Consider the following 25538-nt stretch of genomic DNA (forward strand, 5'->3'; position numbering starts at 1 on the left):
TATGAATAAAATATGAACAAAATGGGATGTACAGACAAAATTTAATTATTTAAAAAAATAATAAATATCTAAATGACAGCTATCATCAGGTGACTGTTTTCAGGTATCGTAACATCAATATCGGTAGTTTCCGGTGAAATGAAAAGAGATGAATATGTATTGTTGTGCTACTGTTGAGTGGGGATTCTTTAATTTATTTATTTTACTCCTCTGCCCCACTGGTTTTTCTTTCTTGATCCAGTATCCACGCAGATGTATTAGCCAGTCCCGCCTTAGTCACCTTGTCACAGGAGTGTTGCCGTCCCTCTTCTCGTATTCATCTATCTATACATATATTTGTGACTGTCGTTTGTCTGTCTGTCTGTCTGTCTGTTCGGGGTTGGTGGCTACACTAGGTCTGCCCCGAGTCTGAAATTTGGGGTATAGGGGTATCTCGGACCGGGGAGTAACATAGGCCAGGTGGCGTTAGTCTACCACTTCCGGTTTCGGAGTTATGACCTCCGAGCGAAGCCCGTCTGTTCGTGGTTGGCGGCTACACTAGGTCTGCCCCGAGTCTGAAATTTGGGGTATAGGGGTAGCTCGGACCGGGGAGTAACATAGGTCAGGTGGTGTTAGTCTCCCACTTCCGGTTTCGGAGTTATGACCCCCGAACGAAGCCGGGTATGGGTTGGCGGCTACACTAGGTCTGCCCCGAGTCTGAAATTTGGGGTATAGGGGTAGCTCGGACCGGGGAGTAACATAGGCCAGGTGGCGTTAGTCTACCACTTCCGGTTTCGGAGTTATGACCCCCAAGCGAAGCCGGGTATCCTGCTAGTTTATAATAAACTAAAATCTGATTAAGAGTAACAACTATTTAAGTAATTATCAGAAAATCATTAGAATTTGTTTGGCTTCTAGTTGTGCCCTATGCTAACGTTTAGTATACAAAACATTAATATCATGGACTTAGCTGTTCAAGTTACTAAAAATCATAGAAAATCAATATACTTGTTCGTCTCAAGACCTTCAACTCTTGTGTATCAATCTAAAGTCAATCGAATCATTACTTTGGTCTGTACAGCATCTGCAAGATTTTTTGAAGTAATCATGGGCCATACCTCTGGCAAGAATTTTTGGAAATCCTTGATGATATATAGGTGTGTCCGTCTCATGACTGTAAACACAGGGTATAAATTTAAATTAGAGAAAGAGAGAGAGAGGGTTTAACGTCCACTCGACACAACCTAGGTCATTTAGGGACTAACATATGGTTCAATTGTATTTCAATAATTTGCTTGCGCGTAGGGGTCTTTAGCAGTGCGAGGAAACCGGAGAACCCGGAGAAAACCCACGATTCAATTAGATGATAACTGTAGTTTCAAGAGCATCCACAAGATTTTTCAAAGTGATCAAGTGCCATAACTCTGGCAGTAATTATCGGAAATCGTTGAAAATCAATAGGCTTCTTTGTCTCATGACCTTAAACACTGTGTATAAATTTAAAGTCAGTCGGATATTAATTTTAGCCTCTAGAGAGTCCACAAGCAATTGTGGACGCCAGACCGATGGCCAACCGACGACGATATACGACATTTCAATTAGGCGTATAAAAACACAACTTTAAAGAGCCATTATGTAATAGATAAATATGCCTATTGCAGGTCTATATTTTGGATTCAAATTTTATATAGGCCTAAACTATCATTTAGACATTTATTCAGTCTATAATCCATTGAATAGCCAAGATTTAAATTGATTAGAACACCTGTGAGATTAAAACATTTAACGATAAAATGGAAATCAAGATTTAGTCTCAAGTTGATGCTATGATAATTTGAATGAAATTTTCAATTTATTCATTTTCTATTATCTATTTTATAAGTATTATAGCAAGAAAGGCCAACTCTGAATCTTTAACCTCAAGATCATTCACAAGATTTTTTTCAAGGTGATAACTGTGACAGTAATTATCAAAAATCTTTCAAAATCAGAGGCCTACTCTTCTTCAAAGTTCAACTACCAAAGGTTTGATTTTCATTTTAATCGTAAGTCAGGACTAGACACATGCTCCTTGTCACTCTTCAAGTGCCAACCCTGACAAAAGTGAGAACTTGAAAAATCCTGAAATATTCTCAGGCTATGTCAGAATATGAACTCTTAACAAGACAACCTCGCAATCCCTGTAATGAATGAAAGAGAGTGAAACAATGAATGAAAAATTTAACAAGCCTTGTACTTTTGTGATTCTAATTGATAATACTAATATGACATTTCTATTAATTTTTTTCAACCTTTTACACACTACTCAATAAAGGTCGATCTGAAAATATTTAACTCTTGCCTCTAAGCAACCAAAGATCAATATGTCACATTTTCCCCTGGTTAAAAATCTTTAAATCCTATCAGTTTACTGTGGCAGGTGGATTAATGATTAACAGAGCAAATCGGCTTGTCAGACACTGATGACGTCCCAAATGTTCTTCTATAGGGAAATTCACGTCTGTCCTCTTCGACGACACTCAAAGAAAAAATCAAAACAAGGCGTCAGATATGCATAAAATCAATTTGATTTTTTGGGGTATATTTTTCCCTTATAAAAATATTCAGGGCCAAAATTATTCTAATATTAATGTTATTTATCATATTAAAACAACTTTTTGTGGTAGTATTCTTCTTTAAAGATACATTATGTGAAATTTAGATAAAGAGCTGAACATTCTTGCTGTAAGAGATCAAAAGTAGATAACGAAAAGTGAATTTTTTGAAAATTTCAGTCAATTATGTTATTCTGGGCGAAATTATGAATGGAATCAAATTTGTATTACTTTTAATCCGAATAAGACTCTTAATATATAAGTATAGAAAGTTGTGGTTAACTGTATTGTCAGACCTATTATTGGCAATCTCTGTTTGTGCTGTCAAACATTTTTCGGAAAATTTCACCTTGTTCGATCATTAGCAATATTAGCGTTTAATATGACAGGCATTGTCTAATCCCCTCAACATCTCTGGTGACCTAGAGAGCTAATTATAAGTTTGTCATGTGAATAAATGTCTAAATAATAATTTATATAGCATTTGAAGCCAGAAAATGACCTGCAATAGATAAACTGAGCTTTTACGTAATTCCTCTTCAACACACTAATTCTCAGACATGAATGTACCTTTATTTAGTATCATCAGCAATTATTAGCTTCTGAATAAGGTTTTCAGACATTCAGTTGATAGCAGCTTCCATTAATGGAAGCATTTTTTATTCTAATATATTTTTATATGTGCTTGTTAAAAACATAATCTTACATAAAATGGTTTTTAGAATATATAAATAACATTTTGATGGTATTTCTAGCTTTGGTTTTATTACTACACACAGTTTTTATTGGCTTTGAATGGTCATGTGACAATATTTTATTTGGCTGTTATACTTTATCAGATAACTTTCAAAACCACTTTTAATTAGTTAGAATTTGTGGCTCTTGGCAGTTTATTCTTATTACCAAAACATCATAGCTCTATGGATTCATTCATATGATTTTTTATTAGTGTTACATTTGTAGTTCATTGCGGTCTGTGTCTGTGTAGTTTGTGTGTTGTGGCCACAAGTTTGTCTTACAGGTTTTGTTTTTGTGTGTGGTCCTCCTGCATGTTCTTACATGTATAGTATAATAAATTAGAACTTGTCTCAATAAAAGATAGGTTCCCAGGCAACGAAACATATGCCCACAGTAGCTAAGTCGTCCGAGCAGTCAACAAGGGTTGTCACGCATGAAAATCTAATTACGGGTAATAACCCATTAAGTAATTATCAGAAATCATTAGAATTTTTTCGATTGTTTGTCTCATGACCTAAAACAAATTACATTAACTTTAGCCTCTAGAGCATCCACAAGATTTTTCAAAGTGATCAAGGGCCATAACTCTGGCAGTAATTATTGGAAATCGTTGAAAATAAATAGGATTCTTCATTTCATGACCTTAAACACTGTGTATAAATTTAAAGTCAATCGGATATTAACTTTAGCCTCTAGAGCATCCACAACTGCCATAACTCTGGCAGTAATTATCGGAAATCCCTGAAAATCAAAAGGCTTCTTCGTCTGATGATCTTAAACACTGTGCATGAATTCAAACAGATATTAACTTTAGCCAGTAGAATGTCCCCAAGATTTTTCAAAGTAATCAATGGCCATAACTCTGGCAGTAATTATTGAATATCGCTGAAAATCAATAGGCTTCTTATTCTCAGTTAAACACTGTGTATAAATTTAAAGTCAATCAAATATTAACAGGGGCGACAACAATATACGACCACATTTCAATGTGAGCTTATAAAAAGTTCATAGACTGCATCTCAATATACACAAAGTTGTTATTTTGTGACAGCAAGATTTTTCTAAATAAATACACTTATACGGATAACCAGGGATTGCTAGGCAAGATATGCCCACATTTTGCAAGAGATGGATAGAGAACAAGCTAAAAACAAAAGCGATTTTTTGTACAAGGAAGTTACAATCCAATATGCACGAATATCAATAGGAACGAAGATCTTTGGGTTATAAACAGGTATTTCAGGTTTCATCAAAATCGGATCAAAATTGTGACCTCTATAGGGTCCACACCCTTGATATACCATATGTTTACACTATTTGCGTACAAGGGGCGGCCATTTTGTCTGTCAGTTTTGGTCCCGATTTTCACGATATTTGAACTCGGCCAAGATTACAGTGTAACAGTGATACATTCGAACATTTTTTTAAAATCGGATAATAATTGTGACTTCTAGAGGGACTACAAGCCAAAAACATAATTTTTATGTACAATCAGGGGCCATAATTCAGGAAGTTACGATCCGATATGCGCAAATATCGAAAGGTACCAAGATCTTTGGGTTATAAAAATGCATTTCAAGTTTCATCAAAATCAGATGAAAGTTGTTACCTCTAGAGTGCATATGGTTCAATTCTATTTCACATGCTTGTTTGTAGGGGTCTTCAGTAGTCAGAGGAAACCATAGGACCCAGAGAAAATCCACGAGGTTGGACAGGTGACCCTACTCCTTGTCACGTTCAAGTGGGAGAGAGAGAGAGAGAAATGGGGTTTAACGTCCACTCGACACAAACTAGGTCATTTCGGGACTAACATATGGTTTAATTTTATTTACATAATTCGCTTGCGCGTAGGGGTCTTTAGCAGTGGGAGGAAAACGGAGGACCCGGAGAAAACCCACGAGGTTGGACAGGCGACCCTACTCCTTGCCACGTACAACCGGGGATTCGAAACCACGCCAGTCGACTCAATGACAGACTTCATGATACAGCGCGCGCACGCTTACCATTCAGCCATCCAACCCCCCCGTTCAAGTGGGGAATCAAAACCACACCACTTGACTTAATGACAGATCTTCTGATCTAACATGTTAAACCATTTGGTCACACAAAACCTCTTTCTATACTTTGATGAAATGCTTAAAACAATTACTAGCATACAAAATTTCAAATATAAATATCTAACATCTGCACAAAATATCTAAACTTTGTTTTGCAGAGCTTGTTTTTGGCACCATAACCTTGTGATGTAGCAGGAAATGTAATTCTGACTCATTATAGACATCCCATACCTATCGCAAAGAAGGAAAAGGGCTACTATTCTAATAACAATAGCATTCAATTTCACTTCCCTTTTAATATAAATCTCAGCCAATAGCTGTTAACTTATTAAGACAATATATATCCAATTATGAACAAAAACATATAACTCTGACATTTATAGAATTACATTGAAGGTCATTAAACACAAGACAATATTTGTAGGAATAGTAAAGGCCATTTCAAACAAGACAATATGTGAGACTTGTAAATCTAAAGTTAAAACATGTAAATCTCATCAGTGGCTTACCCAATTTGTCTTCAATTTTGTACACAATTTAATTGTAACACATATAGCTGAACAAAGTAAAAAACGGTTGCCATGCAAGATACACCCACATTTTGCAAGAAATGGACAGAAAACAAGCTAAAAAAAAAATGTGATTTTTCTTACAATCAGGAGTCATAATCCAAAAAGTCAGGGTCCGCTACGTGCAAGTAAAAAATGCAACCCAGACCTTGGGGATATAAACATATATTTTAAGCTTCATTATCGGATACAAATTGTGACTTCTAGAGTGTTCACAACCTTGGTATTACATACTTTTTACACTATTTGCTTATACAAGGAGCAGCCATTTTGTCAGCAGTTTGGTAATATTTTTATGAAATTCGAACTAAGCCTTCATTGATGTAGAACGGTGATGTATTTAAAAGTTTTTTTAACATTGAATTCAAAAATGCAATTTTTCAAATAATCAGGGGCCATAATCCAGGAAGTTATGTTGGGATATGCACGATTATTGTAAGGATCCAAGATCTGTGTGATATAAACATAAATTCAAAGTTTCATCAAAATCATTTAAAATTGTGGGTCTACAACCTTGATATACCATATATTTGCACTATTTGTGTACAAGGGGCGGCCATTTAGTCTGGCAGTTTTGGTCTGATTTTCACGAAATTCGAACTCAACCATCACTATGGTACAACGGTGATATATTCAAATGTTTTTTTTTTAAATCGGATAATAATTGTGTCCTCACGAGGAACCACAAGCTAAAAACGTGATTTTTCGTACAATCAAGGGCCACAATTCAAGAAGTTACGATCCGATATGTGCAAATATCGAAAGGAACCAAAATCTTTGGGTTATAAACATGCATTTCAGGTTTCATCAAAATCGAATCAAAATTGTGACCTCTAGGAGGTCCACAACCTTTATATATCATATTTTACACTATTTGCGTATGGTACAAGGGGCGGCAATTTTGTCCCAACAGTTTTAGTCTGATTTTCACGAAATTTGAACTCAACCATCATTAGGGTGTAATGGGGATAAACTAAAACGTTTTTTAAATCAGATAAAAATGTGACCTTTAAAGGGACTACAAGTTAAAAGTGCAATTTTTTGTAAAACCAGGGAACATAATTCAGGAAGTTATGATCCGATATGCGCGAATATCGACAGAAAACAAGATATTTGGGTTATAAACATGTATTTCAAGTTTTACCAAAATCAGATCAAAATTGTGACCTCTAGAGTGTCCACAAGTTAAAACATGATTTTTCGTACAATCAGGGGCCATAATCCATGAAGTTATGGTCCCATACATGCCAATATCAGGAGCCGAGATCTGTGGGAGATAGACCTATATTTCAAGTTTCGTCAAAATCTGATAAAAATTGTGACCTGTAGAGTGTACACAAACAAATTGTTGACGGACGGACAGAGGCGACGACAATATACAACCATATGAAAATGTGGGCATATAAAAAGGTATACATGTAAAGTTACAGAATTAGTTATTAATTATCGAAACAAGTAGATATGTTAAGTTGCAGAAATAGGTAAATATTTATTAGAGATTAAAGAAATAGATATGAATAGTAATTAACTCACTTGTTTACATGTAAAAACAGTACAAGCCATTTCTGTTATAGATTTCATCTTTTCTTCCATAGTTTCTTTTTTCTCTAATAAATCAAAATATTTTTCCTCTCTTTCGGCTTCAGCCTGAATATTGAAAAAAAAGAACAAGTGAACTAAATATAGTGGATTGAAATCTGAATCAGCCCAAACTAAATAATAATATACAAAATATATGAAATTGAAATAAAAATTTAAACAGCACAATGAAATCAAGTCAATTGATGCGTTTAAACTAGGTTACTTTGGACTAACATATGATTGAATTTTATTTCAATAATCCGCTTGTGCATAGAGATGTTTAGCTGTGGGAGGAAACCCAAAAAAAACCCACGACGCTGGACAGACAACCCTTGTCACGTACAAAAGGGGAATCGAAACCATGCCACTTGGCTCAATGACAGACCTTACAATTTAACATGTAAACCATTCAGCCACCCAACCCTCCTGATACCTTTAAGAAACCAGCAGTTGGCCGGCAAGATAGCCCAATATTTTGTAAAAGCTGGTTAGAGAGAGAGAGAGAGAGAGAGAGAGAGAGGGTTTAACATCCACTCGACACAAACTAGGTCATTTTGGGACTAACATATGGTTTAATTTTATTTTAATAATTCGCTTGCCCATAGGGATCTTTAGCAGTGGGAGGAAACCAGAGGACCCAGAGAAAACCCACGAGGTTAGACAGGCGACCCTACTCCTTGTCACGTACAACCAGGGATTTGAAACCATGCCAGTTGACTCAATGACAGGTTTTATGATACAGCGCGCACGTGCTAACCATTTGACCATCCAACCCTCTGAGCTGGTTAGAGTACAAGTTAAAAAATACAAGCCAACAGTGAGGCTGATGTCCCCCGCCAAAATCCTAAAATAAATAGATGACACATATAAATTAATCACACATTTATTTTTTTTCAAAAGTATCGAGAAATCAAACTAAACACTATGTTTCATCACTCTCTATCAGATAGAATCAAGATTATCTTGTGACAAAGCATCGACCAATGAAATTGATTAGCTCTGCTTAGCTTCAGCTCGAAATGTTAATCATTGAACGCAGTCAAGACATTCACTTAATGAACATCTACATCAAGTTTAAACATTCTACCTTAATTAAAAGCAGAGTTGTTATGTTCCAAAGTCTTGACCAATTGCTTATCGCTCCTTAGCCTGAGCAGAAAATTGTCACCATCAAACTTAGTCAAGGTAATGACATAATGAATCTATATTCAAAGTTTCATCGCTCTCACTTCATTATAACCAAAGTTATCATGCCTCAAAGCATCAACCAATCAGATTGCTTATTTCTGCTTACTGTAAGCAGACCATCATCGAACTCCATCAAGGCATTCACCTAATAAACGCCTACACCAAGTTTGAACATTCTACCTCAATTAAAAGGAGAGTTATTGTGTCTCGACCAATCAAACTGCTTATCGCTGTGCTTACCCTCAGCAGAAAATGTTCATTATCAAACTTAGTCAAGGTATACACCAAGTGTCCTCACTCTCACTTAGTCAAGGTATTGATGTAATGAAACTATACACCAAGTTTCATCACTCTCACTTTAATTAGAACTAAAGTTATCGTGTCCCAAAGCATCAACCAATCAAATTGCTTATCTCTTTTTACCCTGAGCAGAAAATGCCCATCTTCGAACTCCATGAAGGCATTGATCTAATAAACACATACACCAAGTTTGAACATTCTAGCTCAATTAGAAGGAGAGGTATTGTGATCCAAAGTCTTGGCCAATCAAATTGCTTATTGCTCTGTTTACTCTGAACAGAAATTGCTCATTATCGAACTTAGTCAAGGTATTGATGTAATGAAACTATACAACAAGATTCATCTCTTTCACTTAATTAGAACTAAAGTTATCGTGTCCCAAAGCGTCAACCAATCAAATTGCTTATCTCTGCTTAGCCTAAGCAGAGAATGCTCATCTTCAACTCCATCAAGGCATTGACCTCATAAACACACCTACACCAAGTTTGAACATTCTAGTTCAATTAGAAAGAGAGTTATTGTGTCCCAAAAAGTGTGACAGACAGACGGACGGACAGACAGATGGACAAACCCATTTTAATAGTCCCCTGCTTTCTTCGAAAGGCGGGGGACAAAAATGTGATTTTTTGTACAATGGGGGCCATAATCCAGGAAGTTATGGTCTGAAATACGTGAATATTGAAAGGAAGTAAGATCTTTAGGATATAAACAAATATTTTATGTTACATCCAAATCGGACAAAAATTGTGACATATAGAGGGTTCACAATTTCAAATTATGCTATTTGCGTTAAAGCAGCGACCATTTTGTCGGACAGTTTCAGTCTGACTTTCCTGAACTTCAAACTCAACCATCATCAAGGTCTAACGGTGATATAATAAAACATTTTTTAAAATCGGATAAAAATTGTGGCCTCTAATACATTCCACAAGCTAATAACGTGATTTTTGGTTAATAAACATACATCTTAAGTTTTATCAAAATCGGATAAAAAAAATTAAAATAAAGGTTGATTTCTCATACGTAAGAATAAAACTAAAGTATTTATTGAGAAACACAGATCTACGTACATTATACTATACTTTTAAAATGTAAGTAAGTTAGCTTTTAACACTAGAACAGTTCCTATTTAACACCAATCATGAGATTATTTGGCTTCTATACATGCACATTATTCTGCACTGGGCGTACAATTTTATAGTTACATAGTGGAGGTCGATCATAGCCATGTTTGAAAATTGGGTTTTGGAAAAAAAAAGGCTATGTTTTTCTGGTGTGCAAATGACCGATGGGTCAGATCTAGTTACTATCATTTTCCATAGCCCTCAGTCCCGACCAGCATATACGGCCGATGTGGAACCCATGGTTTAGGTACATGCCAAATTTGCACCAATACCGGATATTAAGATTTCTTTTACTTCTTAATTTTGTCAGTTAGTAATAGCCATTTTATTACTTTGAACTCACACCTACCTCTTTATATGCCCCCATATGAGATGACTTGGCTTTTAATAATTTTTGAACTTCTGGTGAATTGATATCAACATTTCCTAATAATTTTGATCGTTTCTTTGGTGGTTCTGTATCTGTACTAGCTCCAACATCATTACTCTCTGAACATTAAATAAATATTAACATTAAAGACATATACAGCAACCACAAAACTTTAAAATAACAGAGGCAAGACAAGCGGTTGCCATGCAAGATACTGTATGCCCGCATTTTGCAAGAAACAGAGAACATGCAAAAGAAAAATGTGATTTTTCGTACAATCAGGGGCCATAATCCAGGAATTTACAGTCTGATACGTGCAAGAATCGAAAGGTACCATGATATTTGGGATATAAACATATATTTTAAGTTTCATCAAAATCTGATAAAAATTGTGACCTCTAGCGGGTCCACCACCTTGGTACATACTTTTACACTATTTGTTTACAAGAAACAGCCATTTTGTCGGGCAGATTCGGTCCGATTTTCAAAAAATTGGAACTCAACCATCATTAGGGTGTAATTGTTATATATTTAAACGTTTCTTTAAATCAGATAAAAATTGTGACCTCCAGGGGGACCACAAGCTAAAAACGCGATTTTTCATACAATCAGGGGCCATAAGCCATGAAGTTACTTTCCTATACTTGCCAATTTCGAAAGGAACTGAGATCTTTGGGAGATAAACCTATATTTCAAGTTTCGTCAAAATCGGATAAAAAGTGTGACCTGTAAAGTGTCCACAAACAAGGTAGCACAAACTGGGCGTTATTTGATGAATCTTGATGGTATTTAATACTTTCTGCATGGCAATCTATTAACTGAATATGTGTATTAGATTATAGATGGTAAGCTCAGTTTCTTTCCTTTTTTCATCAAATCTGAATGATACCCGGTCCCTAGTGTATCTATACAACTAAAATGTACTCAAATTGATTATCTAACATTTGATCATGAAGACAAAACGAAAATATCAATGATAAATAAACCTCTCTCTTGATTCAATGAGATTAAATAGAGACTCAACCAAAGATGTTACCCAATACTAAGAGGTATTGCTGGCTTATCTATATCATCTGCAGAGATGTTAAATGTTCCGAAATTTGTAATTCATATCTTTGTAGATTTTGAAATTTTTTGTACTATTTGTGGACAGATATTACTTTTGAGGTTTAACTTTCATAATATTTTAGCTTGGAATGGATTGAAATAATGCTCATTGGGCTTTAACATGTACATCTAAGAATCATCCTGCAAATAAATTGAAACTAACTGTGTTTTATTTGTGTAATATGAGAGGAACTTTGGTGGGGCAGAAACTTCATGTATGCATACACAAGACATCTTACATATTCCTATCTAATATGATTGATTAAACTCTTTTCTTGGTGTTAATCGAGTGGTGTGCCTAGAATAGTAGATCACATATGTCACGTCAACAACAGAGAGAAGGGAGACAACTACATTGACCGAAGAAGAATAGACTGGGATTTAACGATTCTGTTCATGTTCTATTACATGTTTTCTGATGTGTACATGGACAGACCACATTATTATTCCATTTCCATTGTCAACTGCTTTGTCAGCCCAACCCATAACAAATGAGTACCATGTTTTAAAAATCATGCAGACCCTGCAATATTCTATTTTAAGAGTTTAGCTCCCTAATTCTCGAACAAATCAACTCTCATGCCCACAAAAAATGATAAGAAAGAATATAAAGATATTTACCAATATTTTCTAAGACTCGTTTTTTAACTCGATTATGTACTGGAGAGACTTTTTTAACAGCATTGGGATTCTCTTTCTTACATCCACCTTTAGAACTGACTTTAGCTATGGCTAATAGCTGTTCAAATAACAAAACAGATCAACAGAAATATATGAAAGAAAGTACAAAAATTTAATATAAAAGGATAGGTTGCCAGGCAACAAAACATACGCCCACAGCAGCTAAATTGTCTGGGCAGTCAACAAGAGTTGTTTCATATAATAAACTACCAGCGGCTGCCAGGCAGGATACGCCCACATTTTCGAGAGATGGATAGAGAACAAGCTAAAAAGAAAGTGATTTTTCCTACAATCAAGGTCCATAATTCAGGAAATTACAATTCGATATGCGCAAATATCGACAGGAACCGAGATCTTTGTGTTATAAACTTACATTTCAAGTTTCAACAAAATCGGATTAAAATTGTGACCTCTATAGGATCCACAGCCTTGATATACCATATTTTTACGCTATTTGAGAACAAAGGGCGGCCATTTTGTCTGTCAGTTTTGGGCAGATTTTCACGAAATTCGAACTCAGCCGTCCTTAGGGTGTAACGGTGATATAATAGTATTACGTTATTTTTAATCTGATTAAAATTATGACCTCTATAGGGTCCACAAGCTAAAAACGCGATTTTTCGTACAATCAGGGGCCATAATTCAGGAAGTTACGGTCCGATATGCGCAAATATGGAAAGGAACCGAGATCTTTGGGTTATAAACTTACATTTCAATTTTCAACAAAATCGGATAAAAATTGTGACCTCTATAGGGTCCACAACCTTGATATACCTGATTTTTACGCTATTTGAGAACGAACGGCGGCCATTTTGTCTGTCAATTTTGGGCCGATTTTCACGAAATTCGAACTCAGCCGTCCTTAGGGTGTAACGGTGATATAATAATACGTTTTTTTAAATCGGATAAAAATTATGACCTCTATAGGGTCGACAACCTAAAAACACGATTTTTCGTACAATCAGGGGCCATAATTCAGGAAGTTACGTTCCGATATGCGCAAATATCCAAAGAAACCAAGATCTTTGGGTTATAAACATACATTTCAATTTTCAACAAAATTGGATAAAAGTTGTGACCTCTATAGGGTGCACAACCTTTATATACCATATTTTTACGCTATTTGAGAACGAAGAGCGGCCATTTTGTCTGTCAATTTTGGGCCGATTTTCACGAAATTCGAACTCAGCCTTCCTTAGGGTGTAGCGATGATATAATAATATGTTTTTTTTAAATCGGATAAAAATTATGACCTCTATAGGGTCCACAAGCTAAAAACACGATTTTTCGTACAATCAGGGGCCATAATTCAGGAAGTTACGGTCCGTTATGCGCAAATATAGAAAGGAACCGAGATCTTTGGGTTATAAACTTACATTTCAATTTTCAACAAAATCGGATAAACGTTGTGACCTCTATAGGCCTATAACTCTGGAAGTCACTGTGTATAAATTTAAAGATCAATCAGATATTAACTTTAGCCTTGAGAGCCTCCAGAAAAAAGTATTTCAAAGTGATCAAGAGCAATAACTCTGGCAGTAATTATCAGAAATCGGTGAAAATCAATAGGATTCTTGGTTTCATGACCTTAAACACTGTGTATAAATTTAAAGTCAATCGGATATTAACTTTAGCCTCTAGAGCATCCCCAAACAATTGCTGGGCAGACAGACCGCCGGTTGGACGGGGGTGACGACAATTCAATGTGGGCATATAAAAATGCAAAAATTCTGTGCCTAAAATTTATTTATTGTCATACCTCAATGTCTATATGTAAATTAACATATCAGGCAATGAATCACACGTCGAAATGAACAGTGGATGTTAAGTATTAACTGGATTTGCCATTGATTAACTTGTTGTCTAACAATTTTGTGGGAAGTACCGAAGTCGAATAACTTTATATTGGGCTTAAATCAGAATATAGACATATTTTATACAGTTTGGGAACCTGAAGATGCCTCCCTATAGTTGAGTTCCAGTAGATGGCTTACCTTTGCTTTGTCTATACTGGAATTTGATGAAGTTTTTTTACTGGTATCTAAGAACACATGTTGTCCTGGATAAAATCCACGACCAAGGGTAGGTGTAGCACTTAATGGGTCAGTCGGGGGACTGGGTTTATTTAAAGATGCTAATCTTTCAGTTTTTTTCGCCAACATTTTTTTCCGATGCTGCTGTAATAATTCTTTTGGTGTGATTGATTGCACTGGTGCATTCTGTTTCTCTTCTGAAAACATAAATACATCATAGTAATATTAAGTTTCATAAATTCATTTCCAAGGATTCTGTAAAAACTTTGAGATTAGACAGGTAAGCCTACTCATGTCATGTACAGAGTAGGAATCAAACTCTCGTTTTGCATAGATGAATACCTATAACCTGTAGCACAAGACTTTTCCACATAACCATACAAATATTAAAACTAGTCCTGTTTCAGTGAATATTGAGCCTTTCAGAAATGAATACTGGATAAGCTTAGCAGTTACTATCCCATATTAAGGATTCCATTATTGAATTGTACATGAATTCATGCTAGCAACCATTATTTAAAAAAGTATACCTGGGAGCGATCCTTTAATCAGATCTGGCTTATTTACTGTGGTTGAAGCCTGGTTGAGTTTATATAATATTTGACAGAATATTTATAGTGAATTTGACATTTGGTGTGCTATTTTCTTTTCTTAAAACTAGTTTTGATGTATTAAGACTTTGCCCTAAGCATTTAGCTAAGTTGCTTTTGGGAGCATTCTTTTACTTCTTGACATTCATGGAAATGAAATGAAATCGGGTTTAACGTCCTACTGTTCTGCTCCAACTACACTAATGATGTGTGCTATGAGGGAACTTTTGCCCAGAGACTCTTATATTGAATTCCAACTGCAAAAGGATCTTTTACGTGTGCGCCAATGTGGACACAGGACCTGTTTCTTGTCCCATCCAATTGACTATACACTGTCCCTTGCCAGGTCCTCTGTCCTGCACCACTGACAAAGGGGAACCATGCCGGAAAATCTCAATGAACACAGCGATCGAACACTGAACCTCCAGGTTAACGACCCAACATTTTACTCACTAAGCCGCTGTGGCTCCTGGCATTGAGAGAGAGAGAGAGAGAGAGAGAGAAATGGGGTTTAACGTCCACTCGACACAAACTAGGTCATTTCAGGACTAACACATGGTTCAATTTTATTTCAATCATTCGCTTGCGTCTAGGGGTCTTTAGCAGTGGGAGGAAACCGGGGGACCCAGAGAAAACCCACGAGGTTGGACAGGCGACCCTACTCCTTGTCACGTACAACCGGGGAATCGAAACCCCGCCAGTTGACTCAATGACAGACCGTATGATACAGCGCGCGCGTGCTAACCATTCGGCCATCCATCCCCCCTTCCTGGCATTCAATGGCTATTACCATATACATGTATCTATGTCATATACTCACCAGCTTCTTTAATTTCCGTTTTAACTAAATGTTTCACCAGATTCATTGAACCTGCTGATGGTGTGGTTACCAATTCCATACTGAAAGTATCAAACATTGACAAGTTTAAAATGTATTTACTTGAAATGTGTATTCACTAGTTATTACTTAATTGTTATACGTTGCTTCAAGAACTAATATTTATATTTAAAGATCATCATGAACATTTTGAAAGATTTTAAAAGTCAATTTATTTTCAAAAGTCATCTGAAAATGCATAAACGACACTATTTTATGATTGTGAAACAGAACTCAAGCCAAACTTTAGCTGACGATTATCAATAAAAACTAACAATGATTGTTCTGTTGATGACACAAGATGTTGTTCTATATGATCTTTTTCTTGAGGTTTTAGTTCGTGAATGGACATGGTCGTCACTTTCTGTTTTCCTGACTTTGTTTGTTGTGTCATAAGTTTCCTAACAGTGAGTTGATCTTGTTTTTTCTTAGCGGTTGATTTCAATCTGAAATATATAAAGAAATAATTCAAATTTCATTAGACCATATTTAGAGTAAGGATTTAATACATGATATTTATGGCAAGAATTCCATAACTAAACATGATCAGATATTGCCAATAAATGAGACACGGGTTGCTGGCCTCTAATTTGAGGTACGTCACAAAAGGTAGCTTAGATTCCATATTCGATTCGTTGTTCGTTTATAGAAATGAGTTATCATTCAGACATTAACAGACAATTACAAGAAGCTATGAATGATGGCATGAAAATCAATGTTTATTCTTGAATGCAGGCCCTTTTAGTAATACAATTTTCTGGATTTCTGTAACAAACAGATTCAATGACTCTATATTTTCAGTTTAATATAATTTTCAATAAATGGTAAGTCTATAAATAACTTACTCCATAGAAGAGAATGTTTTTCCACCATACATATAATGTGAACCTTTAGGAAAAATTTTCTTCTCAAATGATTTAGGTGTCACACCTGTCATGCTATATAAAAGAAGAATCATTGTAATATAAATCGATAACCAAATATCGTGCCTATCATCTTGCAATTAGCAAAACTGTATAACAAAAAGGCAACGGTTACAGATATAACTACATTCTTGGTACCTATATTCCTTCATAATATATTTGGTGTACATGTTTATATCAAATTGAAAATGGGTTTTAAAAATTTTAACTATCAGATGTTTAGATAATCTTAAAAATAATATCCTTATACATAATAATATCCACAAGAAAAATGTTCATTTAGTGAATGAATGTGTAGAAAGCAAGAAAGTTTACCTGCCCTGGAACTCGGAACGTTTTGATGAAGCACTTTTATAAGCTGACTGTACATGAAAGGAACAGAAACCACCAAATTTACTGGAAAATTAACATAATGCAACTTGAATATACAGCCACAATCACAGAATAATGATTTAAATTTTACGACAGATAAAAGTACAGCAACAATTGTTACCTGTAATCAAACGAGCAAATTCTAATGGCTTTCAAGTATGCCATCATTTTATGGTAACTCAATATCAGTCATGCTGAATAATTTCCCAGTTATACAAACTATTTGAATTCATTATCAGACTATACACATTGCTGTTCATACAACAAAAGCTAATACAGCATCAATGTAGATAGAAGAAGAATTAAAAATCATAATTACTGTTGGATATTTCTCAATATATTAGATATTTTGCAGCTCCCACACAAACCAGGCTCTTCGTCATTTTTTAAAAAAAATAGAGTTGATAGCCTATTTACATAGTCTACACATGGTTCAATTCTATTTCAATAATTCGCTTGAGCATAGAGGGTTTTAGCAGTGGTAGGAAACAAAAGGACCCGGAGAAAATCCACGAGGTTGGACAGGCTACATGGGAAACGAGCCTAGACTTGGATGACATTTTTCAAACTTTTTAGTTAATATCAATATGAAATGACGAAATTTTTCAGTCATGAAACTATTGAAAAAAAAGATAAATTTGACTGATTGGCATAAATCAACAAATCTGTGTTTCTATCCTTGTTGCACATGCCCATGTTACACAACAAGCACGAGCCAGAGTTTTATGCCAATGAAATTGTGTATTATTATCGGGAGGTTGGTCATTCGTGGCAAAGAGGAGGCATAGGGTTTATCTTGTTGTTAAACTGATTCGTTACTGACAAGGAATTTCACTTTGATTACTCCAAATATGGAAAGTTAAGTTCACAACCTTTCCAATGAGGTATGGTGATTAGCATCATGGCTGTAAAGTTAATAAAAATATACTTACTTATTGATAAAATTTGTACACTTGTTTCCTTTCTTAGTTTTCCCCATACACCAAGCTAAATCTTTAGACTGTCCCATTAATAACAATTGATTAGGATGGGTTATTGTAAAAGCCACTTCTGCAGGAGCCTAAAATAGCAAGAAAATATGTGTATTATTATATAACACAACTTCTGACCTGTTTTGATTGTCCTGTCTGATCATAGAATGTGGTCATACTGTACCTTATATTTATCACTACCATGTTGACTATATAGGGAGGGACTTGAATCAGGTGTTGAGTTCTTGCATTGTCTCCTTGAATAAGACAATTGATCTGTGTATTCAAGTCTTATACCCGACTGTAAATGGGTACCAGTAGGAAGGTTGATGCAATTACCAATAAAAATGTTCAATCTTTGGGCAGCATAAGTTCAGTGCTTCATGACTGCATGTAAATGCAAATAAAATAAGGTACAAATCTAGATGCCTGCTGCACAAAGTCTACATAATACAAATATAATTTACCTTATCTGCTGCGTCCATCATGTTTGGATTTAGCAATCCAATCACAGATCCAACAGAATTTTTCCAATGATCTTTATAAACTTGTCCGAACAGGAAAAAACTAACAGTTCTGTCACAGTCATCCAAATCATTTAATTTCCAAATACAAAATGTTTTACCCTGTTATCAAATAAAAAAAAACCCAAACAAATCAATCATTATTGTCATCAAAGATATGATTTTAAAGTGCCCTGTCTTTCCATTCTTGTTTAAGTTAAAGGTTGATTTTCAACAAGACATGGCTACATAAACTTCAAAATCTTTGACCATGCCTACAACTGCACAATCAAATAATGGAAGTTGTCTCAGCACTTGTTCCTGTCATGTTTGTGGGATATTTTACTATTAAAGCACGATTATGTTTTGCTTCCTTCATGTAACAAATATCTTTTTCTTCTTGCAAACTTTGCTATTTTCATGTCCAATATGTGCACCTACTTATACTTTAAACATAACTTGAATTGAAAACAGTATTAGATACTTAAAGCCTTAATTTTTGTTTTTGGATATAGCCTTACAGCATCCTTGGTATCCCCTGTGACATTGTTCTTTTTTACTTGCTTCTCCTTTGTCGGACTATGTATCAATCCATTTTCAGACATTTTAATCTCCTTGATGTTGGTCAACAACATGCAGAATCTAGTCATATATGTCACATATCCTAATAGTATATCACACCCCAAATCAATATATCCGATAATTTGTCTGCGATATCACTTCGGTGGAAGCGGAAGTTAAATAAAGCTATATATTTCACACACACACATACATATCCGATAAATACTAGACAATGCAAGCTCTGTTTCTGATTGCACATGGCAGTTATAGTACAATAAACGAAATGAAAGTAGAAATCTTGCTGGATGTGTGAAATTAAGAAATGGAAATGTGACAATGCCAATGGCAAATTCTCGGATTGATGATAATATTTTGAATGTGGGTTATGTTTTTAAATAAAGAAATAAACAAGCTAGGAAATGCCAACGAATATTTCGATTGGAAAAGTGTAAGTAATTAACTGTTTTAGACGATAGCGTGTGCTAGGAATATTACAAGTCAGCAGTAGTCAGCAAGCTTTCATTCTATCGTATTACGACAACATGTAAATTTGTAGGAACATTACTGACATTTGAATACCGCACAGGAATTAAATACGGAAATTAACGAGGCGCACCTATTTTTTAGGTGTGTGAATTTGAAACATGTACAGGTCAGGAGTAGTTGGCACGCTTTTATTCTATTGCATTACAACAACATGCAATTTTGTACGAATATTACTGACATAAATTCGAACACCGCACGGGAATTAAATATGAAAAATAACGAGGTGCACCTATATATTTATCACGTACGAATTTGAATATTTTGTTGAAACATGATTTTTAATTGTGGTCTGAATCCATCAGCTTTAACAATGATAAGAGTTGTGCCCCTTTATTTTCGGTAAGAATGTCTGATAGGAAAAATTTTGAAATCCCAACACTGGTACAAATTCAAATTATCTACCCTTGATGATTTCACTGGCCATGTAAGTTGATTCTACGAACCAATCAAAAAACAGTTTACATACCAGTCTTATTGTCATTCTTTACGTTCACCACAATGCAGCAGCCTTTACGCTCGATTATGAGAAATTTTGCAAGAAATTTAATATCAAAGAAGTGACATGCACACAAAAATGTTACTTCCCTTCACCCACTTACTTTCTACAATGCCACTGGGGATACCGGCCTTACAGATGTATATGTAGTCTCACCCAACGACTCACATATTTTTACAGTTCAATCAAATGTTAAGCAAGGCAAAATATAAATAATTCAAACTTGTTGAGACTTACAGATGAGGCTGTTTTAGGATCTGTTTTATGAACAACCACACCAAATGTCACCCAATCACCTTGCAGTTCACCTGTTTTAACTTTCTGGTGTATTTTTGATATTTTTATAAATTTTCTTCCTTCCATCTTCATTTCTAATACTGTTGATGATGTCAGAGGATTACTAAAATAATAAGAAATGAAATGAAATGAAATTGGGTTTAACGTCCTACTGTTCTGCTAATGAAGACGGGCATACATCATCAGTGTGCTATGAGGGAAATTTTGCCCGGACAGCATCACTATAGCCTACTCTTATATCGATTTCCAATTGCCAGGGGATCTTTTACGTGCACGCCAATGTTTACACGGGTCCCCGTTTTTAAGTCCCATTCGACCGGCTAGACAGCTGTCCTTGTCAGGCTCTCCATCCTGCACCACTGACAAGGGGAAACCACGCCAGAAAATCCTGATGAACTTTCTCAGCCAATGCAGGGATCGAACACACGACTTCCAGGCTAGCGAGCCAGCATCTTACCCACTTAGCCACCGTGGCTCACACGTTAATAAGTAAAAGTACCATTTATTTGACTGGAAGTACAGAGGAGATATAATGCAGCAGAAACAAAATGGTGTTTAATGTCCTACTTTTCAGTTCCGACTGTCAATTAAGCGATCATGAAAACATCATTCTCACATGCTATTGATGAGATCTGATCTGGTTACAATTCAGAATTGCACAATTAAAGTTTATAATTACCCTTTTATAATTTCACTTAACAAATAACATCTGTTAAAACTTATGAACAAAATAGAACAATGAAAATTAGAACACATGAAAAATTATTTACATTATTCTGATGCCTGAATTTTTCTCCATGATAAATTTTCCATCATCTTTTGGATTTACTGGTGTGGTTGACTTAGTTGTAGATATCCTGTTGTTGGAAGGAACAGTTGGTTTTTGTGATGGTGGTGACTTCATGGTTTGTGTGGTAGGAGATTTAGATTTCCCTAGAAAATGAAAACATGACCTTTAATATGAAATATCGGAAGCAAAGTCGGTTCTTCACAAATTATTTATAGTGAGTTTTTTGCCTTTTTCTTTCAAACTGACCTTGATTTCAAACATAGGACGTCAGACAGTAAAAGATATACCCACAAGCAATACTGTAATATGTATTTCATGTCGGTTGGGGAGTTCACTTATTGTAAATCTAGTGCCATTACTAGTGAACAATTTTGTCAACTTACATGTTTTTGTAGATGTATAATCAGAATAACCAGAAAAAGGTTGATGTGCTTCTCTCTTTCTTTCACCAGATATAACCAACTTCTTTAACTCCTGTCCTTCTTTACTTAACCTCGACTTCTCTCCTATAGATAATCATATATTAATGATATGACACGAGAATAATATAATGTTTGGAAATAAAATAGGGTTTAACGTCCTACTTTTCTGCACCAACTGTTCTAATAAAGACGGCGTACACAATAAAGGGTGCAATGGTTTACTCTTATATTGAAATCCAACTGTAAAGGGTTCTTTTAGTGCACACCAACATGTACAGATTATCTCAGTTTTTTTTACTTATTCAAACTGCATCACTGATAAGGGAAAATCATGCTAGAAAATCCTAGGAACTTTCTCGACCAACACTGGGATCAAACCTCGGACCTGAGTCAGCACCTTACTGACTAGGGCTCCATATAGTATTTGGGAAATAAACTCATTTTTATGGATTCTCTCCAGTGTAGATTTGTTTTGAGTTTTGAGTTTAGCCTGTTTCACTAAAGGCTTGGGACTGTACAGAAGTGGACACTTACAGACTATTTACCAAACTTCCTTTAGACTGCACATAATACTTATATACATAGTTTCCTCAAAACAGTCAATGTCTTATAGATTTAGAGTTTGCCAGAAATGTTTTAAAAAAAATGTGACAGTATTTAGCAGTATTTTTATTTTTAAGCCAATTTAATATTGTCATGACTTTAACAATCACTAAATAAATTCAACTTAGATACCATCCAATTCATCCCAATCACTGTCATCACTATCACCAAAAATATTTTTCTCCATTTCTTTTCTTTCTATTGGTGTAACATGTACAGGGACTGGTGGTTTTGCAATCGGGGGTGATTTAGTCTTCCTACTTTTTGCTGGTTTCTCTTTATCCTCACCAAAGAAATGATTAATATCAGGTTCCTGTTCTGCAAAGAAAGATCCTGAATTGACTAAAATAGAAAACCGTTAAAATTTTATCTATTGGCCTTTGTTCAAAGGTGACTTAAAGTCTTGAAGCGTCATTTTAAGCAATAAGAATCCCTTGAAAACTACAATATTGTGAAAGACAATCTCTGATAGGAATATCGGTACAAAAATGGTTCAATTCAATTCAGTATTTTCAAAGTTCTGTTGAATTGAAATTTCATCAATTTAGCAGCTTAGCTATGTATTAAATAAGCCAGCCACCATTTTGTTGTGAACGAACAGAAATGATAGGTCTTTTTAAAATCTGATTGAACCCAAGCCGGGAGATTTATCTAGCATTGGTATTTTGATTATGTTGTCTTAAATTAAAGTTTAAATTATGAATCTGAGTACAAAATAGAGTGGATAAAGCCATGAGAAATACTATAGTTTAGCAAAATATACAAATAATGCATCGTTACTTTAAACAAATTAGTTGTTAAAAAACAGTCGTTTTTTAGAGGAGAGCAGAAAAAAGCTCTGCTTAATGAACAAATTGAAAAAATCACTCCCCTAAAAAAGCTCTCACAGTTTCAATAAGAAGAGTGATCTGATATTAAACATACATTATGCAAGAGCTAAATCTGCGTATTGCAGGTCTTTCTTTAGGCCTGAAATGTTATCTAAAATATTAATTAGACATTAATTAACTTCTCCAGACCATAATCAACTCTCAACGGCATCGCTAGGCTGTGATGTTTATTGGATTATGGATAATCAAGACTATGTTTTTTTTATCGTACCGACATTTGTAATGATGATCGAGGCTAGGCCAAAAATTCAATCGCTAAAATCTTGGTTCATAGTGGATCAATTTGACTGAATATCTAATTTCCCATAATGTATCTTTAAGGAGAGTAATTATTTGTATGTGTGGAAAATGGTTCTGAAGATCAATAACTGCGTGTACGGGGTCATTCCTGGTTACATAAATGATAATAAACATTGTCGTACAGTTATGTCAAACTTTTGCTATCGTCTAAAACTACTTACGGTATTCCAATAGAATTACTTGTCGAAATTTCTAAATATATATACAGCTTGTATAAATTTTGTTTAAAAACATAACCCTTATTCAAAATACAATCATAAACGCTTGAAAATTCCATCAAAATATGATCTATTTCTTCCGGAATTATTCTCAACGGAAATTTTCACATTTCCATCTCTCGTAATTTCTCACGTCTCACGAGAGTTCTACTTTACATTTCAGTTAAATTAACCAATGATGCATAGGCGCCATTTATTTTTAGCAACATAGTCATCAGAATTTTATTACCATGTGCGATCACATTAAACACGAATCGAATACACCAAATAAATGTTCACAATCACAGCATGGTGACGATCGAAATGTGAATCTTTCACAATCTGTTAAAAAAAAAATACATGTGTCCATATTTTCAAATAAGGAGAGCGATTTTCAATTTCAAGGCGAGGGAGAAAAAGCTCCCCTCGGTCGACATTCAGGCGCTTGCGAATGGTCTCCAGAAACAATGACCGAAAAACCAACAATTTCATTTGTGTGTATTTCAAATCATTTGTAACATTTAATTACACAGGGTCAATGCTGATTTGTTTCTACTTAATGTTGCTAATATGAGCAAGATGAAGCTTAAATCAAGATTTACCTTTTGTTTGACTGGCCTTTAATTTATCTTCTAATTCTTTCATTCTTTTTTGCATCATCAACAGTTCGGCTGTAAATATACATACAAATTATGTTAATGCTACATCTAACCAATGGCTCAGATATGCTGTTGGATCACTAGGAGGTCCTTGAATCGATGCTGGTGTTTGGCAGAGTAAATTTCTGCGGATTTTCAAGCTTGAGGCACGATAGAGGGAGGATAAGGCAAGGAAAAGCGACTAGTCAATCGATTTTGACAAGGTCCTGTCCTGTGACAGAAACTGAAATAAGAGTAGGCAGTAGTTCGGCTGTCTGTGCGAAATTTCACTCATAGCACTCATTTCCATCTTCATTAGTCTAGATGGTGCAGAAAAGTAAGACAATAGGCCCAATTTCATTTCATTTCTTACCAAATTTGGAACATATTTAAAAATCTACATGTAATTAATAGTAGCACGTAAAAAAACGGCAAGAAACCTACCAAATAATGGATCAAAATCTATAGAAATTTGTTTATAAAAGTTAGAGTAAAACAGCACAGGTACCTTGTAAATTTTGGTTATTTTTCTCTGTATCGCTATCTTTACTATTATTAATATTTGTTGATTTAACATCTGCTGTAAGAGAGATAAAGAAAATATAATAATATTGTTTGAAATTACATGTTAGCAAACATGTATGACTAATTTTGGGTTACATGAATATGCATGTCAAAGTAAATTGATAACTGGGAACATACTAAAACTTGGAATAACATTTACTGGTTAATAAATGTGTGATGGTAGGATGAAACTCTCATTTGTATCAAGCAAATCTGATTATTATTTCATAAGTTTTACTGAATGCCACTCAAAGAAGTGATTACAGGAAGCTGCTGGTTTGCCTGCTGCATAACTGATAGATGAATATGTTCAGTTTGTAAGGATGATATGAATGTAACCAACAGAAAAAGAGAGATTAGATTTTACATCTAGATCATTTCGGGATTAACATATGGCCCAATTTTATTTCAGTAATTTGCTTGCACATAGGGGTTTTTAGCAGTGGGATAAACTGGAGGAACTGGAGGACCCAGACAAAACAGTTGAGATTAGGCAGGTAACCCTACTACAAGTGTGGTTTGAGACATGCAACTTGATCCAATGATATACTTTCTGATCTAAAGTGTGCTTGATAGACCATTCGGCTACCCAATCCCTGTAACCAACATCAATTTATGTCATACATAGCTTATTTCATAAAATGTAAATAAACTATAGTGTCATGATGTGTGAAACT

The 25538-nt window shown here is 35.0% G+C and overlaps 1 protein-coding gene across 1 annotated transcript in view; it reads right to left on the reverse strand.

The window, feature by feature from the left end:
- LOC126827465 (protein MCM10 homolog) overlaps positions 1–25538 on the reverse strand; it is a 62288-nt gene that overhangs the window by 29739 nt on the left and 7011 nt on the right. Inside the window, exons 5-20 of the mRNA XM_050556816.2 lie at positions 24806–24877; positions 24262–24330; positions 22405–22590; positions 21631–21753; positions 21228–21390; positions 20398–20560; positions 18522–18680; positions 18016–18143; positions 17027–17107; positions 16634–16726; positions 16064–16234; positions 15732–15811; positions 14283–14518; positions 12229–12346; positions 10480–10619; positions 7471–7584 (exon numbers count right to left, since the gene is read on the reverse strand). Coding sequence (XP_050412773.1) covers positions 7471–7584; positions 10480–10619; positions 12229–12346; positions 14283–14518; positions 15732–15811; positions 16064–16234; positions 16634–16726; positions 17027–17107; positions 18016–18143; positions 18522–18680; positions 20398–20560; positions 21228–21390; positions 21631–21753; positions 22405–22590; positions 24262–24330; positions 24806–24877 — 2096 coding nt within the window. The remainder of the gene's footprint in view (positions 1–7470; positions 7585–10479; positions 10620–12228; positions 12347–14282; positions 14519–15731; positions 15812–16063; positions 16235–16633; positions 16727–17026; positions 17108–18015; positions 18144–18521; positions 18681–20397; positions 20561–21227; positions 21391–21630; positions 21754–22404; positions 22591–24261; positions 24331–24805; positions 24878–25538) is intronic.

The sequence above is a fragment of the Patella vulgata genome, chromosome 7 (genome assembly GCF_932274485.2).
Source record: "Patella vulgata chromosome 7, xgPatVulg1.2, whole genome shotgun sequence".
Taxonomy (NCBI): Eukaryota; Metazoa; Mollusca; class Gastropoda; family Patellidae; genus Patella; species Patella vulgata.